Raw genomic sequence first — 20544 nt, forward strand, 5'->3', positions numbered from 1 at the left:
AGTTTGCTTGAATTGAGAAAATCTTCCTAACAAAACTTTTTAACGCCGTTTTTGATATCATTGCAAATGTAATTTTAATATCTAAAACAGAAGTTATCAAACATTTACCACCCACAAACATTTTTCTGTGTATGCGTACCCGCACGAAAAACTTTAGTCCTAGTAAAATTTGTTATAATAGTAGTTAAATTTCAACTGTTAAAATTTCTTTACAACTAGCAAATAAAATTAAGAACTAGAAATTTTATCTTATATATTATTTATCTTATATTTTATTTATTATAAAGTTTTTATTAATCTGACATTAAATTCAATACGTCTGAGAAAATAATTAGTGGGAATACTGGTTTATTTTTTTATTTTTATTTTTAATTTTTTTTTAAGTTGTAAGTTTATCTATGTTTTACTCCAGATCGGTCAAATACATCTGCAAATCATCTTCAGCATAAGCTTGTCTATATACTTGTTCTTAAGATAATTTAAAGTTGAAACAGCACCCCCCCCCCCTTTTTTTCTCTCCTAAACCCTAGAATGTACTTTACACTTCACATCAATGTCTGCACGATCTTTGAGTGTTTTGTTTTCAATACTAATGCAGAAATTAATTAACAAAGTTATCCAATACTAGGATCACACTATATTACAAAACATTTGTCACAATTAAATTCTAGTATTACGAATATTCTTTCAACTAAACATTAGAGAACTCATGAAACCTCAAATACATTAAGAGCGTTAAAAGCCTTTTAATGTAAATTAGTTATGGAAAATTAACATCAATAAAGTCATTAAAAGGAATTTAAAACTTTTATTCGTAAAACACTCGAGTTTACTTTCTTACTTTCAACGTTCATTGCTTTTTCAATACTAACAGTGATTTAGAGGTTCACTGTATAGCTTCAAAACGGCCTCTTTTTTTTCTCTTTATGACTTTTTATTTGTATTTTCATTAATATTAACTTTTATGATTTATACTTTATCTCAATGTTTCCCGACCCATTCTGAATATTAATTTTCACTGTTTAAGAAATATTTAAAACAATCTCAATACTGATATTTGTACCAATGTTTTCATAAAATAGGCACAGTTAACGAAATATAACAGCAAAGTTCAGTGCATGGCGCTTCCGAAAAATTTGTCGAGTCAGAGAAAGACAACTTCACCTGGAAAATAGCTTAAATCATGGCCCCACTTAATGGGGTGGTTTCCTTCATTCAAAAGTACTACTTTTAGTCACTGAAATGGATAGAATGGGCAAAAAATAATATGGGCCCAGAAAATACTTTCATTTTCACAACAGTTTTTTTTAATTAATTTTTTTTTAAATGTCCAATTTTTCAAACAAGTCGTGGTCTTTATGACATCACAAATGATGCACTTTGCCGCATCTTTCTACTACGTTTCCACGTTATGATAATAAAGCAGCGAATTAAAATTGCACTCTACGCTTGCTGTCAATCATATCGTTGCCAATACACGTGAGTAAAGATACGAATTAAATATTTTGCTCTGTGAATGACAACACAGAATGGCATTTCATCGTTTGTTATGTCATCGTCAAGAAATGTAAACAAAAAAAGCTCACGGATTTAAGTATTTTTTCAAAAATATTATTAAACTTAAACATATTATTTAAAAAATGGTCAGATCCTATGTTTTTAAGCATGCTCTTTCAGAAAAGAACTACTTTTAAAATTTTGGAAACGACCTCATTCTTATAAACCGTGACAATCGCTGAAACTCATGGCAACAAAGAAATAATGGAAACAGGGAACCCCTGTTTCCATTACGTTGCCATTGATTGCTGGATGCAGGGGTTCCGTTAAGGGCCTCTTACTATCAAAATGGGGACGTCCAATCAAAAATAAACCAACTTTGAAACGTTGACATTGATTGGTGGATGCATGAGCTGCATCGGTTTAGCACGGAAAAGTCACAGCCTTCTATATATCAGGCCTACGCGCTGTATTGCGCAATCGATGTCACGTGACCTCAAGCAGGCGTTGAGCGGGAAAATCCCTTTAGTTCAAACAGTGTTGTGGACTGTAGTAGCTGCTCGTTGCGGATGCAATATTTTATTTCATCTCACAACTTTAGTATCAAATAGCAAAGTAATATTTATTCCAAATATGTGAATACGTTATCAACTGTCTTTATGGAGACTTGAAATGATGTTTTCTTTTTTGTTCTTTGTATTTGACTGTGCTAAATCGTTACGTTTCGTCAAGTTTACATTATAAGCCGTTGGGATACTTTGGTGGTGAAAATTTAACGTATCAAATGTTTAACATCTCCAAATATGTTTGAAGCTACTATTGTTGGATTAAAAAATGTTAAGAAGGTAAGTGTGGTTACCAATGGTTATTTTTAAGCAGAATTGCACTGCAAAAAATAATTGTTGTTTTTACAGTAATATACTGCTTTTTCCTACAGTTTAATACTGCTGTGCTAAATAACAGAGAAAAACTGTAAAAATATTTTAGATTGCGCAAAACGATGCGCAAAAGGTGTTTCTTTCATACGGGAACAGAAACTAATGAATTCAAGATATTGGCAGCCATGTTTTTTGATGATTCGGATGTGCTGAGGCAGAACTGTTCAACTGTAATTCAAGTTAAAGGTAAGTGCTGGTTATATTATATTCATTCCCTTTTCCTCAAAATATAGTTTTCTTTATCATCGAAAATGTATGTAAAATAACAGTTTATTTTGAAATCGCAATTCGTATCCTAATATTCGTTGATGCTGACTTTGCATTTTCTTATAGTTGCTAAGTTGTAGCGATTGCTTTCTAGCAAAAATCCGAGTAGTTGTTGTGATTCTGAATATTTTATTGCACGTGTGATAGTTTTTAAACATTTTCTGAAACTCAAATTTTATTTAAAAATAAATCAATTCCTTTCTTGATCGTATTTAAAGTTATTAGAACATTAAACTTTGTGTACGATTACATTTTGTGTTATATACTATGTCAGTGCTTAAAATTTAAATTTTTATTTTCTCTAGTGAATTTTTAACATATCGCGATTGACTTCTTTCTTCTGTTTTTTTTTCTTATGTTCAGTTTTAAATTCTTTAACATTTTGCATTTAACCATTTTATTGAAAAACTTTACGTTATAGCATCAGTAGCTTTTATACATAATTCGATGAATAAAATGAAAATAAATAAAATAACAACGTGACAGAGAGACATGCAAACAGTATACAATTTACTGATATTTTTTGCTGAAGAATTTGTCACTGTGGAAATACAATACTCTGATGTCTGAATGACTCAAAATTCTCTGAAATCTGGAGCCAGCTTTCATACTTAACGGTCGAAAGTAAAATAATAATAATTGAAAAAATCATCAATAAAGAACTCAAAAAAAAAAAAAAAAAAAAAAAACTCAAAAAATAAGCATTTTAAAATACAAACACGAAACCCTTGTGTTTTAAAAGTTTTATATTTGCGTCAGCAGGAAATTAAAGTTTTACTTCAGGAAAATTGCACTAGTACCATTGAAACTTGGGAACGTAAAAATAATTTTAGAAACTATATTCAAAGGCACTCGATTGGAGGTCACGGGAAGTCTCTATGACCTCCCCAAAAATGCCATACTGGGAAAATTTTGTCTGGCTATTCGGCAAATTTGGGGACACAATTGTAATGTTGCAATTTTTAAATTCTCGAATGTGCAAATTTCATTAGATATTGTACTTAATTGTGCTTACTTAATGTGTGCATTTACCAGTATTTTATTAATCGGCAAATATTTAAGTTCCATTTGGCAAATTGAGATTATACGCCTTCCCAACATATTTAAGTTCAGGCCATGCCTGGCTATATTTTAAAATTTTCAGCTTTTCATTTCTGATCTGGCAGTGTTTCGTTCTCGTCAAAATTACAGCTTTTAAATTTAAAGTAGAATATTTACATTATTATGCATTGTTTGTCATATTTTATTCGCTTTGAAGGGCATGCTCATTTAGAAAAGTAGATGCTCGAGAAACTACAGTAGAATTTGAAACTCTTACAACCTTGAAACTCATCAGTTTCCTTACATTTTAACTTTTAGAACACTTTGAGTCTTAAATTTTGGCATCAACATGTTCAGGATGAAGACAAAAAGTATATTATAAATAACGAAAAGTGCGATTCTGTACTTCACTGTCTTTCACTGCTTATCAAAAGTAAAAATATGTCAGATTGTTATCCGTGTAAAATGAAAAAATCGGAGAATTTCGTTTAAACCTGTAACGGAGATTCAAGCCAACACCCGGTAAGACCTTTTTCATTTGAATACGATGGGTTCCTTAGCAGTTGAGTTCTTTAAAGCGGGGGGGGAGGGGGGCGATTATTTTCACAATAATAGACGATTTTTCAAGAAACTCTCCAGTTTATTTCTTTAAGAAGAAAAGTGAGGTTTAAGAACATTTTGTCAGGTTTCAAAAGATAAGAGAGATTTGTGGCAAAGCTCCGATAACGGAAAGGAATTTCTGAACTCCTGGTTTGAAATTTACCTTAGCGACCAAAGCATAATAATCGAAAAAACCAACAAATCCTCTAGTTAACAAAGTAGCGTCATAGAACACTATAAGTCAACATTAATTGAATGGAAACTTTGAAATGAATCGGGTTTGCCTCAGCAGTTCTGAGCCGAAGCAGCTATGTACTTCCACTGCTTACGGACTAGAGCGGCTTTAAAAGGAAAAACCAAACCCTTTTTTGAGCTTTTTGGGGGAAGAAAGCCATCTATTAAACAAAACCTATTTTGAGCTATTTGGGGTAAGAAAGCCATCTATTAAACACTCCCGGAGTTTTTTTGGATGCATTTCGTATATTGGACTTCCAAAACAGAAAATAAACAAATTGGATATGAGAACTCAACAAGGAGTCATGGTAGGATATGCGTTTCATACGAAAGGTTACAGAATTTGGGATCTCAAAAATCGCGAAGTGACAGAAACGCTGAATGTTAAATTCGATGAAAATAAATTCTGGACGACCCCCCCCCCCTCAGGAACGAGAAACAGAGGGACACAGTTTTATTTCACTACTGAGTAAATCTGAAGTAGCAGAAGAATATCCTGAAAATCATAAAATAGCATGTTGAGAATTAAATGGGTTAAAGCAAGTCCAAGGCAAAATAAAGAATACAGGGATAAGTATTATTCTATTGACACGACGGTTCTAAAGTCCGAATCGTGAAGCCGAGGTTTATTGTTCTGAAAATAACATTGAATATGACACAAAATATTTTAATTTCACTTGTGATGATAATTCAAGAAAAGTATAGGATTTTTATGAAGATAGGGGGGGATAATCCAAGTATGCTAGAAGCTAACATTTCCGAGATTTAAATTTGGCAAAACGGAATGGCTCAAGAAATTCAGGTGATATGAGAAAGAAACGTTTACGAAATGAATGTTTTAATGAAAGTTTTAGAAAGAAAAAAGGGTACAGATGTTTTTTTTTTTATTTAAAAACAAATGAGCGGAATGAAATAATGCGCTTCAAGACCAGACTGGTAATTTTAAATACCCACCAGGTGGGGGGGGGGGGGTACTTTTCGAAAGTGTTTTCTCCAGTAATTTCCTTTCCTTTGATTGAGGCCTTCTTTTCAATTTTTGTGTATAAGCTACATTGAGTCCATTTCCATGTAGATGTTTGCAATGCGTATCTATATGCGAATGTAAAAGAGGAGATTTGTGAGCAACCTGAAAGGTTTGTTCGTCCCTGAAATCTAAATTTTGTCTGTAAATTGAATAAATCACTGTCATTCTGATACAGATTACGCCTCGAATCACGACGACCGGATTTCAATGGGGGGGGGGGGGCCTTGTAGTGTTTTTGGATAGGGTACGAATAATATGGTGGTACATTCAAACAAAAATGCGTACAACTGTCAACGATGGAAGCGGAGTATATTTCAATTAGTGAATAATCTAAGGATGTGGGTTAAAGGAATTTTAAATCAATTGGCTACAAAAAGAGTTCAGAATTTTAGATTGTCACAGTACAGAGTACTATTAATCAATCTAGTTGCAATCGATTTTTCTAGTTCTGCAATAGAAAATTGCAGAACTAAGCAGATTGATGTGGGGTACTATTTCCTAAGGAATTTGATTGATAAAAATGAATTTGGAATACAATTTGATGAAACGAAAAATAATGTAGCTGATTGTTTTACAAAACCTTTCTCTAGGGAAAACTTACATAAAGCTTGAATTGCAATGACATATTTTTCTAGAGGTTTTTTTTTTTCTTTTTTTTGAAATGTTTCAATTATTCCATTATGTTTAAGTTATAATTTGTGCAAACAAACGGATGGCCTGTAATATATTTCTATTTTTTTTTATTCATGTCTTAAAGTATTTCATTCCAGCCGCCTGAATTTCCTTCATCTAAATTTATTCACTAATGCAATATTATTTCTATGAGTTTAGTGGTACCAGAATTGAATGGGTGGTCTCATTTTATCAAGATGGCAATTCGTGGTTGTGTTCCGCTTGGAATTTCAAAGAAGCCTCTAGTCTGAACGATGTTGCAATGATTCACTTAGTGACATGAATGCCGGTAATGGAAGTTTATAAGTACCTTTTTCATTTATATTTTTATGTTTTAGGATGTAATTTGTAATCAAAAATGCTTTTGAGCTTTAGAGCGTTCTTAGCCACTAAAGCCTATCCTACGGTCTGTGTGCCATATTGGGCCCCTGAAGCTGATTTTTGTGTGCCCGTTGTCAGGCTTTATGTTACAATCAAGAACTATGTATTGGAACAAGATAAACTAAATTTTGTTTTGATTTAAATGTGATGGATCATACAATTCATTTACGTCTGGGTTTTTTAAACTTGTAATTCAATATTGGTTTTTATGGGTAGTTGAAAAATATCATTTCAAGAATCACCGGAATATAGAAATTTCTGTTAGTGCTAAATTAAACGTAATTTATTTCATTATTTATATATTTTTTTATTTTTATTTTCCAGTAAATTTTGGAGCACTGATTCTTTGTTTTTACATGTTAGTAAAATTGAAGGAACCAAATCAGAATGTTAAGTTCTTTATTATTTATTGTACGTATGTTTGTAAAAATTTAAAGGAACAAAATTTAAAGTAAATTTTATAATGAGAGCAACAATAAAGATTAGAGTTTAAAGTACGATGTATTACAGCGTATGAAACTTTCTTCGTATATTCAGACTTGTGACACTTATCAAACAAAATTATAGATTATTTTTATTGTAATGTAAATAAAAAGCAGTTATTTTGCAAATGTGAGCATATTTAAATTTACAGTTAAAAGAGGTGCGGTCTTCTGGCAAGCATTTCCATGAAGGGAAGCATTGTTTACAGCAAGGACGGCGGGCCAAATGTGGACTTACAATTTCTTAATGATTAGAACTGGCAGTATCAGATTTAATCTATTTCTTGACATGTTTGTCGATTTATTCTTTTGTTTAAAACTTTCAACTTTTCTGATCGATTTTCACTTTTTACTGAATTGACTTTAACTAAGTCATCTTGATTTTGGGAATATAGAATTGTTTCTTCCGAGTTTCAGGTAAATTCTGAAAAACTTAAAGATAAATTGTCTAAATCCTATCAAAAGAAGTAGCACTTAAAAAAAGTCGCCGGCGGATTAAATGGGGATATCGATAGCTGTTCAAAACGGGGGGGGGGGGGCGTCCACATTTTAAAAGACATAAAATATAAATGAAACATCTTAAATTATGCTTAAATATTAAGACAGATATAAGATAGAATGCTCTTACGGTATTATTTTATTCCAACTCAAATGATTTTTTTATGCAGTTCCTTAGTACTTAGAAAAAAAGCTCCAAAAAATTAAATTTAAACAATATAATAACACAATTGTGGAATAAAATATATGAAACAAAAATATTTTAAAAAATTACAAGTAAAATATTTCATATTAAGTACAGAAATCTAAATTATTTTACATCACACATTGTTTCATATTCAGATTTCTAATAATGGGCAGCTGTCGAAGAAAAAGAATATGAAGCTGGTATCAGTTGAACATAGCTCGAGCTGTTAACAAGTGTTGGAATGGAATATGAGTTAAAGAAAAAGAAAGAAAAAACATCTACGGTTTTCAGTGCTACTATAGCAACTCGGGGGGGGGGGGGGGCTAAAAGAGGCTAGATACAGTATTCATTATTTTAAATGAATACCTCAATATTTCCCAATTGGTTGTCTTAAACGTCGACCTTGCTCCATTTTCTAAAAAAATAATTCTCTACCGCATCCTAATTATTGCTTTGAAGTAAACATATTGCAATCCAATAATCTGGAGTCTATTATAAGAAGAAACTAGTTTCAAATTTTATTATCCTTAAGATATATATTCTCCCGATCACCAATCACTTCAGTTATCCGATCGAAAAAAATAAATATTACTCTTAATCAACGGTCTCCTATGTATTACAAAATCCTTCAAAACTACCGAAAGTTAGAAGGATTTTTTTAAATTGTATTTCAGAAACCAGTATAAGTCTATTTCTTGACATGGAAGATAAAATGTAAGATTATGTTCTTTCTTTTTTCTTTTTTGAGTTCTTATGTAAAGTATTCAGATTAGGTCTATTTCAATTAGACACTAATAAACCGCCGTTTCAATTGCGTAGTTTCCAAATTGCTGCACAGTAGTTTTTTTTTTTCTCCTTAAAACAACATATTTCGCGCTTACTGGTTCCTGAAATAAACGATTCAATTACAATTTAGGTATATGTTAAGCGGTTTCAAAATAAAAGCAACTCCCAAGGCAATCTTAATTTCAGATCATTCAGAGTCACAATTTTAATTATTTTAGGGCGTATTTTTATACCTACGTAATTTGATTTTTCCATGAATGTTTTTTGGTGTCCACAAGTTTTATGAGATTCTAACAATTTTTATTTTGGCAGATGCTTTCATGATATAAGGCCTAGTGATGGCACCTAAGTCGGCAAAGATGTCACAAAGAAGAATCAAGTTTGTAAAGAAAAAAATTTGGCCTTGAAAAAATTAGCATTCGGTTTTAAATGAATTTCTGCAATTTCACTGTAAAAACTACTAATCGATATTTATAGGTGATGTATACGAAATAAAATAATTTGGCAATTTTTAATGATGTGAATGTTTTATTTTTTCTCATGAAAACAGTATAACATAGTATAAAGTTATATAATTTTTGGAGTAGTAAAACCAATTTTTAACTTTAATACTAGTACTCATAAACCTGCAGATTTTATTATACCGAGTGAAAAATTGCTTCTGTTTAGTAGCTCTGGAATTTTAAACCGTCACATATTTATAGTTTTCATCTATGTAAACTTTAAAAGGTTAATAGGATAAAGTATTATTTAATCTATAATAATCAGTTTAGAATAAAAACCATTCTGTGCAGTCTAAATGCTGTATACTGCACATATGGTGTGAAATAAAATTAGTTTGTTACTAGTATTTCTCAAATAAAGTAGATCCAAATGCAACTTATAAGATTAAAAAAAAGAAGAAAACCGTGAAAATATTCTGTTTTACCATAAAAGAAAAATAAATGCATATAATTGCATGCATCAAGTTAAAATAAACTTAAAGGTTTAATGGATTGCATATTGCAAAACATTTCTCACGTTATGCTGCACATTTTAGCATTACAATAATGCTGGAAGTGAAAAAAGTACTTTTAGTGAAGATATGATGTAGTATTTTCAGTTATATATAAAAAACCTTTCTCATTTTTACTACCTCCATGGATCAAAAAGTTTTGTATTACGAAAAAGCTATAACTGTTCTTAAAATAAAGCTTCAGACCATATTTTGCAATTTCCTTCAATTTGAAAACTTTTAAGTCTGCAATAGAGCTAAAAGTTTTTTGTAGAAATGAAAATGCACCACTTTTTCTTCTTTAACATGTGTTTATAAAATATTGAGATGGGGCACTGATTTATTTTGTGTACAAGGAAATTAATATCAATAAAACATATATTTAGCAGCAGTTAACTATTTCTATGGAAAAGTGTTTTATATTTCTTTATTTGTCGCTTTTCATAGCCTAAAACATTATTTTTGTTGTTGAAAAACTTAAGAAAAGGAACAGATTTCGTATGTAGGCTGATTTATACAACGTACATACTGACTCAATTGCTTTACTTTTCGATATTGTTCTTCAGCTGTAAAAGCAGTGATTTCGGCTATGAAAAGAAACGATACGGTGAAAAAACCCTTTTGCATAAGAATTGATAATTTCATTTTATGGTTTACTGCTGTTAATTTTACTGTACAAATCATTTATAAAACCGTATACTACTGCTGCTTTTATGGCACAATTCAGTTGATTCCGCAGCATAATACTGCGAACTTTACAGTTTGATACTGTTGATTTTGCAGGGCAATTCCGTTACAAAACAGTATATAACTGTTAATTTTACATATTATCTCTGTTAAATTTACAGGTCAAGTCATTCCTAAAACAGTATATTACTGCTAATTTTAGTTTGATGCTGTAAGTTTTACAGGGCAGTTTTATTAAAAAGCAGTATATTACTGCTAATTTTACAGTTTATCGCTGTAAATTTCACAGTAAAAGTCTGCTATAAAACAGTATATTACTGCAAATTTTACAGTTTAGAATTGTAATTTTTGCAGTTTTTCTTTGGAATGCGAGCTGCCAGTATTTTACTGTAAAAACAACAGCTTTTTTTTTGCAGTGTGATAATAAAAATAAATACAGCTAAATCCCTCCTAACGGATACCCCTCCTATGTGGACAGTATTTAATTCCTCGATTCTAAGGTAAAATTAAAAGGTATTAAACCTCTGTCATGCGGACACCCCGGTATTGCGAACAAAATATTTTGTCTTGTTAGTGTCCGTATTAGAGGAGTTTTACTTTACTTGTTAAATAATATTTTAAGGATTTTTTACTTGTAATGGACGAATTTTTATGTATGTTTTTTCATGCTACATATTTTTATCACTTTGGATTTTAATGACGAAGCTTTTTTGCCCTCAATTTGTGTTATGATTATTTTTTGTAACTATTGTTTCAAGGAACTTTTTTAACATGAATTGGCTGAAGAGTGCTGTTTAATACATACATTAGATCGCGGTTCATTAAAAAGAGCAACTGTTTTAACTTTTAAAGCAGTTTCTATTTCTGTAAGGTACTGTACTCTATTATTGAAAGGAACACATTTTTATTTATGTTTTTTTCGTGTAATACGCGTTTATTACTTTCGATTTTAATGACGTAGCTTTTTGCCCTCACTTTGTTAAATGATTATTTTTTGAAAAAAAGGGGATTAAAATTCCAAGGAGCTTTTTAATATGAATTCTCTGAAGAGTGCAGTTTAATAGATACATGAAATCGTGACTTTTGAAAAGCACCAACTTTTTCTTTTAAACCCAGCTTCTATTTGTATAAATGTATTTTAAAATGTTGTGGATTTTTTTTTTTTTTTTTTGGAGGAATTCATAGCAAATGAAAATGAATAAAAGCTTTTAACAACTATTAGCGAGCCATGCATTAGAAATGTGGTACATGACCATTACAAGCTTAGCTCTCACACCATTTTCTTGATTTTGAGAAATATTATGCAAACGATTTATAACATACTGTTGAATAACTTCTCCAAAAAAAAGAAAAATAATACAGATAACTCATGATAAATTTAATTATATTTTTTACTCTGAAATATATGCATCAGTATTGCCCTTTTATATCAATTGTTTAGTTTGTTTCAATTGTTCAGATGTTTTGTAATTATTATTGGGTATTGGAGTGATTTTTTCTCAAAAATGTATGTTGTTTCTTTTGTTTGTAACATTTAGAAATATGGCTAAATATTGGTTTATTTTATTCCATCTTTTTTTTTTTCATTTGTCTGTATTTTTATCAAAGGAAATCAATATTACTGTAAATCATTCGTGTGAAAAATGCAAAATATTTATTAGTTTATGAATAAGAAATATGCACTTCCCGTTTTATCTTCCCCGTCTGTCTTATTAATCATTTTACAATTTACAGTAAGCAAAATTTATTTCGTACTTTCTTTTGCATTATGATTTGAAGTTGAAGTGCATTTTCTTTTTACCCATTAAAATTTTCATTTTTATTCATTATCTATATATTTATTGCGAATATAATATTTAATTGTGTCATGCATGAATTTTAATTTAGTTTACTATTTAAGAACTATTTGTGTCGATATTAAAACTCGAATGATATAAATTTTTAATTTAGAGATGTATCGGAGTATTTCATGTAAAAATTAACTGTTTTTTTTAACGGATTATAAAAAAATCTAAATTTTTATTCACGGTAGAGCTATTTTGAGATGTAAACAAACCGCCTTCACGGGCGGCCATGTTGAATGAGCGCGCAGGCCTTGTGTTAAGATGGCTGTGGAAAAGTCATAAACTGTCAAAGCCTGTTAAATCCCAGCGCCATCTAGTGGGGCCATGCTTTAACCTATATTTCTTCTTATACTTTATCATTTCAATTAAATAACGAGAATTTTTATTTTTATTAAAGATGCTATACAATTATGTAAAACGGATGCATCCTATTCCAGGAAACTCACGCACTCCATTAACTTAATATCAAAATGCTACCTTGTATAAATTGATTCTTTTGGTAGAATCTATTTAAATTTTTACCCGTGAGCCATTTTATTTATACTATCGGATAGGAAAGAAAAAAAGCCATATATGCTTTTGTTATCCTCTATCTATAGAAGACAACTTGGCTGAAAATTCTAAAAAATATTTCTTGTTAGTAACAATTTCAAATAAGATTTCCATCTTTTCTTCTGCCGGATTTTATTCAAGCTGTCACGTTTCAAAGAATATTTAGAAAAATCTCCCTCGCGCGCTCCACTTAATGAGAACTTTCATCAAGGTGACCCATTTCAATTTTTCCTGCGGATATCGGCGCGTGGAACGCGAATTGAATAGCCAGGAGTTAAGGTTGCAGCGCTTTTCTCCTGCCGTGCCGGTGAAGAAAAGAAATCTACTTCTAATTGTTTGCATATTCGGAAGGAGGAAGTTGGCAACATTCGGTTAAATTGCATACTGTAAACTCACATTTTATTTTAAGCGGATATTTCAAGGTTAAGTGGGATGTACATTTGGCCCTAATAAGCCCTTTATTTACAACTCTGTTCAATTTCGTTTCCTGCTTTTGATTACAATTCATTTCTGTGAGAAATACCATGGGAAAAACTAAAATGAATTCAACGCATGTTCCAATAAATTTTCTGTTCAAAAACAGTGGTGCCCAGCCTTATTTTATACGTGAATCGCACCTCATATTGAAATGATTCTTGCGGGCCAGACAGAATATACATAAAATTTTTAAATATTTATTTGTTTTTCTAAAAATCATGGGAACGTGTGGAAAAAGGGAAGGAAACTAGAAACCAAGAATTAACATTATCATTACAATTGATACTTATTCTATGAAAATGAAATTCGCATCTGTTTTCCAGAACATTTCTGAATAGTGGGCTCCAAATTTGAGACACTGTATCCATTCGCGGTTTTTGATTTGTAACATTGAACGAAATAATGGGCCACACGGGTCAGCTTCGTGGCCAGCAGAAAATATTTATGAAGCGCACAAATGTCACGATACAACTTGTTTCATTATTATTATTATTACTAGAAAGTCGCCCGTCAAGATATGGCGAGGGAAAATTGCTTCTACATTTGAACGAAGCCATTGCCTGTTTGGTGATATTTTGATAGTTGAAATTGTAACCCTAAATCCAGTGACTAACACAAAACTCCAGTAGGTAGCGTTCATTGTTGACAATTTCTTCGTTTCTTCATTCCCCTGAAATGACAGTCTTACCAGTAAAACAGTTAAGCTTTCAGCCTTGTCACAAAAGCATTTATTTAATGAAAATATTCCTAATATTTCGCTTTTGAATAAGTCGCCGAGAGAAACATTGAGTGCCCTCTGAACAGGACTGCGGAGTCGGAAGTAGTTTGACTGACTTCGACTCCGACGCTTGGAATTTCAAAGCCTCTGACTCCGACTTCTTTACCCTAAAATCAATCGGACTCTGACTCCATGTCTCCGAATTCGACTCCGCTGGCGAAGAGAACTGCAAACTCGAAGGGAAAATGACCGATTCTGACTCCTGGGATTTTCAACTCAGACTCCTTTAGCCCAAAATCAGTTCAACTCCCACTCCATAACCCCCTGGCTCTGAAACACAGCTTCTCAACCGGAGCTACATAAGCAAATATGGAATTTGGACAAACTTTGGGGAAGGCGCCTCACTCAATTTTCCAATTCTTGAAAATTACACCCTCTCTGACCAATTTATTCCAAAAAAAAAGAAGTTTTTAGAGTGGCTTAGTAAATGATTAAAACAATGACTACCCCCCTCCCTCCCCGAACAAATCTGGTCAATATTTCAAACACTTACATGTTTATGAAAAATTACATACACACACTTAAAATTGCGAAACTCTCAATCATCTTAGATCAAGAAACCTAAAATAACATTTTCTTCAACCCTTCGAAGAAAACTACCAATTAAATTACAGCCAGTTTAAGACATAGATCACGCCTTCTCCATAAGATGGCTTCTTCAATCGAATAAAACTGGGGATGGTAGTTTTTTCCAGAGATCATGCCCTGTTCTGCCTCACTTCAAATAAATCTATAGTCCAAAATATTTATTTCTAGATTCCTTTTTTGACTGCCGATTTTCGCTGTAATCTTTAGAGACTGTGTTATGCTTTACTGTAAATCTTCACAGTATAAGCAGAAGTTAGCTCGAAATTCTTTTTTCTCAACTTTATTAGCGTCTTTTGTCATTGCAGCATGAAAAAACTGCTATGAATTTGAATTTCATGTTTCCCGCTTCTAAAAATTCGTTTCTTTGATGACTACAACTAACAGTTTTTTTGAAAAATCATGGTCATTTATCTTTTTAGACACAATTAATACAGTTGATATTAAAATTATTTTTTTAGCGAAGAGTTTTGATAAAGCTTTAATTCATGCACACGCAACAACTTTCGTTACTAACCATGGAATTAATTAATCTTCCAGAACACAACTGCATTTGCAGTGTGACAAGCAGTTTTTTTTTTCTCTTTTGTTACAACTTCTCTTGAGACGAAACGGGATACGCCTTTTGCCAGAAGTAATCCACGAAGGCCACTATGCAAAAAGGTGTGGGACCCAGCCAAAAACACGAACAGGAAGCAAAAGGAACCAGCAAGGACTCATTCCTCCGATTCCTAAACTTATCGAACGCTTTGAAGGACTCTGATTATGTATGGGTAACAATTGGGTAAATGATGCTCTGCGGATTGCCCAAGACCGTCCTCCGTTTTTTGTTTAAATGAAAACATCTTCACTTAACGGCAAGTTTTCGTTTTTTGTACCGAGTCTGGTTGACCTCCACCGCTCAATGTCAAGCACATAAGGGTGGCGTGACAATGTCGGATGCGTTTTCTTCTTTTTTTCTGTCATTATTCTCAAAAGAATTTTATAATGAGATTATTTTACTGTTTTGATTAATTATTGAACGAAAGACGCTTGCGAAAAACGCTAGTAAATAATACGCCTGAAAAAACGCCCTTTGGAAACAAGAATTCGTTATCTTTTTCAGAAAGTTAAATTTTAATTAATTTTACATTACCACGAAAACAACGCAAAATGTGTGACGTTACTTGAAAAAGAGAATTCATTCTGTGAGGTGAGGATTCATTTAGGTACATGAAAGAGAACGCAGTTGAAAAATGATAAGTTAGTTTTGGAAATCAGAGGCGCCCCCTCCCAAGTTCAACAGCACCCGCTCCCTCCCCCTACTCATTTTTCCCGCAGTCTTTGTTTAAAATTGGGTTTAAACATAACACTTTATAGAGTCTCAAATTTTCATTAAATTCGCAGACTCTGCATCTTGGAAAAATGACATCAATCGGCCAAAAAACAAAAAATACGAAATAAATTTGCATGACATGAGGAAAATCAAATTCAGTGCCGGATTTACTAGGGGGCCGATGGGGGCGACAGCCTCTTCCATAACCGTCATTTCCTGAAAACAATAATATGAAATTGAAGAAATTACTAGCAATTGCTACTAATTTAATCAAGTAAATTCTATAAATTTCCTTTAAATTAGTTTTAGACAATAGCATAGTCGAGGAAGGACGGCGTTACCCACTTTTTAATAGGAACCAAAGTTTGCCCCCTCCCCTTTTTTTTTTTGAAATTTAACAACACTGCTCAGCAAAAAAAAAAAATAAATAAAATGCTTCTGACATAATTCTGGCTGATTTTTATGTAAAATGACCTCCTGAATCCAAATACGACTGCAATTTTCCCCCTATACGTCCAACTTTTTTGGAAATGGCGCCACCCAATTTGTTTCAGTTTTCGCCAGTTTCATAGCCATTAAGGGGGGACTCATAGGGGGGGGTATTTCTCCCATTAATATTTAAAAAATCAATAAAAACGTTCTTTGCTTCTTAGGGGCTTTTCTTGCAATGTTTTCGCTTATTTCCGGCATAAATCCAGGATATAAGATCACTCCTATGAGCCCCATGTCCGAAACAATGTTTACGTTGCAAAAAAAAAAAAACATTGAAAGCGTCGGGGGTATTTTTCATGGCAAAAACCATGTTCACTTATATGTATTCTAAGTCCTAGTGCAGCGATTCTCAACCGGTGGTTCGCGAGAGGTTTTCACGGGGTTCGCGAAAAAAATATTGTAATGACGGAGTTATAACATGCTTGTTTCTGATGAAGTTTCAGTTTCATGTTCAAGCGGTTTCATGCAAATTTTGCGCCTTTTTTATTCATGTGTCTTTCGCACATTTGATACTCTCAGCTTGAAAATATTTGCAAACTTCCTGACTTTATTTTACATTTGAATAATTTAGTCTGTCATTGCAAAGGGCCGGTTTCATAATTTTTTCAAAGTTGATTGAAGCTCAACACAGAATAATCACTGTTTATTTTTTTGTGAATTTGGTTTGCATTCATTTTAGTTCGTAGCAATATTTGTAATTCTATATTTTGCAATTATGTTTTCGTTCTTGTTATAAACTATGCAGCAGCATCAAACTAAAAAAATCTCACACATTTTATTGTCTAAGTGTAGTTGTGTGCGCGTGCGTTTTTTTTTTTTTTTTTAGTTATTACCTAATACCCAAAGGGTTCGCCAACTTTTTTCAGAGTTTGGAAGGGGTTCTCTAGGGGGAAAAGGTTGGAAACCGCTGCCCTAGTGGATGGGTGGGAGAAATTGACTCCTTAACTCACCCGGGGGAGGGGGGGGCTCAGGCAGAGTCACATGACGTAACTGATCTGGGGGGGGGTGACTTTTACGAGTTTCAACCGCCACCCACTTGAATAGACTATAAATCCGTTCCTGATCAAATTACAACAAATCAAATTCACATTTACGACTACAATTATATTTCACAATCTGGGAAATAGGACATTAAGAAATGAAAACTTTTTTATTTTCAGTTTTGTGCTACGACAATAAACGTTCTATGCTTGGAGTCTATCATGACTTCAATCATAGAATTAGACACCAAACGAATAAACTGAATGAAAAAATAAAATGACTATTATGCAATATTTATTCAAGCTGAAGAAAAATCTTTTTGGAATCCCAAATTTCCGACTGAGACCAAAGAAAAGTTCTCATTTCACATTTTTTAATGCATAAGGACAGAAATTAATAATATCAGGCATGAATTTTGAGATCGTACGTATCGAATATAAGCTTTATTATAATATTAGCATGAGCTTTATACTAATGGAACCGACTTGTCGAATTGCAGTCGAAAGCTCATTTTTCTCTTTATGCATTGCTTCGAATTTAGATTAAAGATTAACATTTGACGAATCACTTCTGATGTGTACATTTTTTCTTTTTCAGTTGTACTGTGCTTGGTTGAATGCCAGAAGCCAACGGACAATTTCCAATGCCCTCAACAGTTCGGTTACTTCAGGGACACAACGGACTGCAATAAGTACTACATCTGTGTTTTTGGAGATGCTCTGCACGACAAGTGTACTCCGGGTCTTTATTTCAACAATGCTTTGCGCATGTGCGACTGGCCACGGAACGTTAAAGATTGTGAAGCCGGTAAGTGCACTTTATGTGGGTTATTCTCAGAAAAAGCAAGAATTTCATGAATGAAACAGCCCCTAAGGCAGAACTACAGACGATATACCATCCTTGTTATGGGTTTATCAGTCTGGGATAATCAATAACCGAGCTGGAGGCAAATGTCATATTATTGAAGCTGAGAGTGTCAACAAACTGGTAGCTAAAGTACATTTAGCACTCCAGAGAGAGTCCGCAACAATAATACGGTTCAACTCGTCAATTGACGGCAAAGCTTGGATATAAAGCAATAAAGGGCTAAGGAGAACCCAAGCTTTATTTTCACTTGACAAGTTGCACTACATTATTACTGCGAACTGTCATTTTAGCTACCAGTTTGTTGGCACTAGTGATTGCAATACGGGAACAAAAATGCAATACTGGTATTCGGTATTTTTTAAAACGTGACACAGGAATATCGGTATTCGCAACTCCAACGAACTATAGGGGGTACTGTAGCCACTTTCTAATGGCGGACGAAAAAGGTAAAACAAACGCACGTGGTAACGAAGAAAATGCTAATAAGCCTAGTAAATTTTGTTCGTATGCATGATTTTTTTCGCTTTATTCTTTTTAAAATAATTTTCAAAGTTTTGTTGATATTCTGGCCCACGTAGAAAGGAATGAGAATTCAAGAAGCATTACTAAACGTTAGAAACTAATGCAAATTACGTAGTTCGTAGTTCAAAACAGCCAGTTCCACGATGATGAATTCGATATTTATCAATTCTTGATAAAACTAAATAATAATTGTGGCATGACAAGAATAACAATTAATGCTAGAAAATTTAATATGACATTTGGAATTATTATCAAAAGAAGATGATACTTCTTTGCCTTGCTTGGCTAGCGCTTATTGTTTTGCATTTGTAGCTGAGTTTTTTTTTCTCAAATTCCCGAATCGGTTGATTTAAAAATTTTCTGTTTCGAATGTTTCTAATTTCTGAGTTGTGATTTAATTATGTCATGCTATTCAAATCATCAACAAAATTTTCACGGATATATGGTAGTAGTTTTCTTTTCAATTGATCTACCATTATTTCTTTTTACTTATCGAATTCTGTAATCTTTCTACCATTTTATTCCATTCATGATAAAAAATAAAAATGGTTTAACTGACATGCGAAATCTCGCCAAGGATTCTTTGCTGGCACAATACTAAAACTATAACCCTAAACAAATTTGGCGAAACCTTTCAGCTGAGAATGTAAGCGATAAAGTAAATTCTTTCTCGGTTAAACGTTTTTCATTTGTTCTACGATGATATATTCAAGAAAATATTTTGCACACTGTCCATTCCAACTAAATGCTGCTGTAAAATATGGTTAGGTAAATTAATTTAAGATTTAAAAAAAAACATATTCTTACAAATTCACACAAAAACAATAAAAATTTTTACCTGTTATAACGTTATCCAAGTTTGTTAATCCAGAGTTTTCTTGCGCTTTCACCATTTCTCAATCAACTCACTTTTTAGAAGGAAATAAGGGAAATTAACATTATTTTGAGAAGCTCGAGAATACTACTAAGGGACGAAACAATTTCTGTAGCTGAAAGCAATCTAAGACAAATCGATTTCGTTAATAAATACTCAGAACAAACTGCCTGTGTTTACGTCAACAGACACACGTGGAACGCAATGTGGCAATGTTTTAGTTTTTTCAGCAGTTTTGTAAATCACCGCAAGGTAGCATATTCGAGCGCTGGAGTTGCGAATTAATACCGGCATTGGAAATTTCTTAAAATAGGATCAGAAGCATATTTACTTGGATGCACTTGCTTGCATTTCATAGTTTCCTGCAAAAATTCTACTCTTTGTGAACAAATATATAACACTTGGAGCACTTTCAAAATTTTTCGCCAAAAGTGTCGAAACAAAGTTCTTATGGGTGATTCTCAAAACGGGAGCATTTTTATCCTTAAACATTCAAAACAGTTTGGCAGGCTGTCTAGGATTTTTTAATTTTAGATACGTTTGATTTGTTATTATTCTTTTTTACAACAGAAAAAATACTCATTTCCCAAATAATTAAACTAAGCAGTGAAAAAGTAAAATAATCCTTTGGATAAATATTTCAAGTCGCCGAAAAATAATGGATGTTTCATGAAAATGTGAAATTAATGCACAAAAAAAAATGTCAGCTGAAGTTTTAAGATTGTAATTTTTTCCGAGTGTACATTTTGAGAAAACATTTGTGAGTAGCAAATTGAAAACAAGTGATTTTCAATGAGCAATGTTCTGTAATTCTGAATTTGACAATCATCTTGCATAAGAGATAATCGTCAATCGTCTCAGATATCGGCAAAGAGCTTAGTGGAATTGTATTCGCCCAATATTGCTCTACAATAGGATATCGGGAAGATTTCCATAACTGAAGAACTTAATGATTTTTTCGACTGCTTA

At 32.5% G+C, this 20544-nt stretch overlaps 1 protein-coding gene across 1 annotated transcript in view; it reads left to right on the forward strand.

Moving 5' to 3' along the window:
* Positions 1 to 20544, forward strand: part of LOC129219780 (uncharacterized) — a 242999-nt gene that overhangs the window by 184958 nt on the left and 37497 nt on the right. The window contains exon 2 of the mRNA XM_054854080.1: positions 17910 to 18119. Coding sequence (XP_054710055.1) covers positions 17910 to 18119 — 210 coding nt within the window. The remainder of the gene's footprint in view (positions 1 to 17909; positions 18120 to 20544) is intronic.

This window comes from Uloborus diversus, chromosome 4 (genome assembly GCF_026930045.1).
Source record: "Uloborus diversus isolate 005 chromosome 4, Udiv.v.3.1, whole genome shotgun sequence".
Taxonomy (NCBI): Eukaryota; Metazoa; Arthropoda; class Arachnida; order Araneae; family Uloboridae; genus Uloborus; species Uloborus diversus.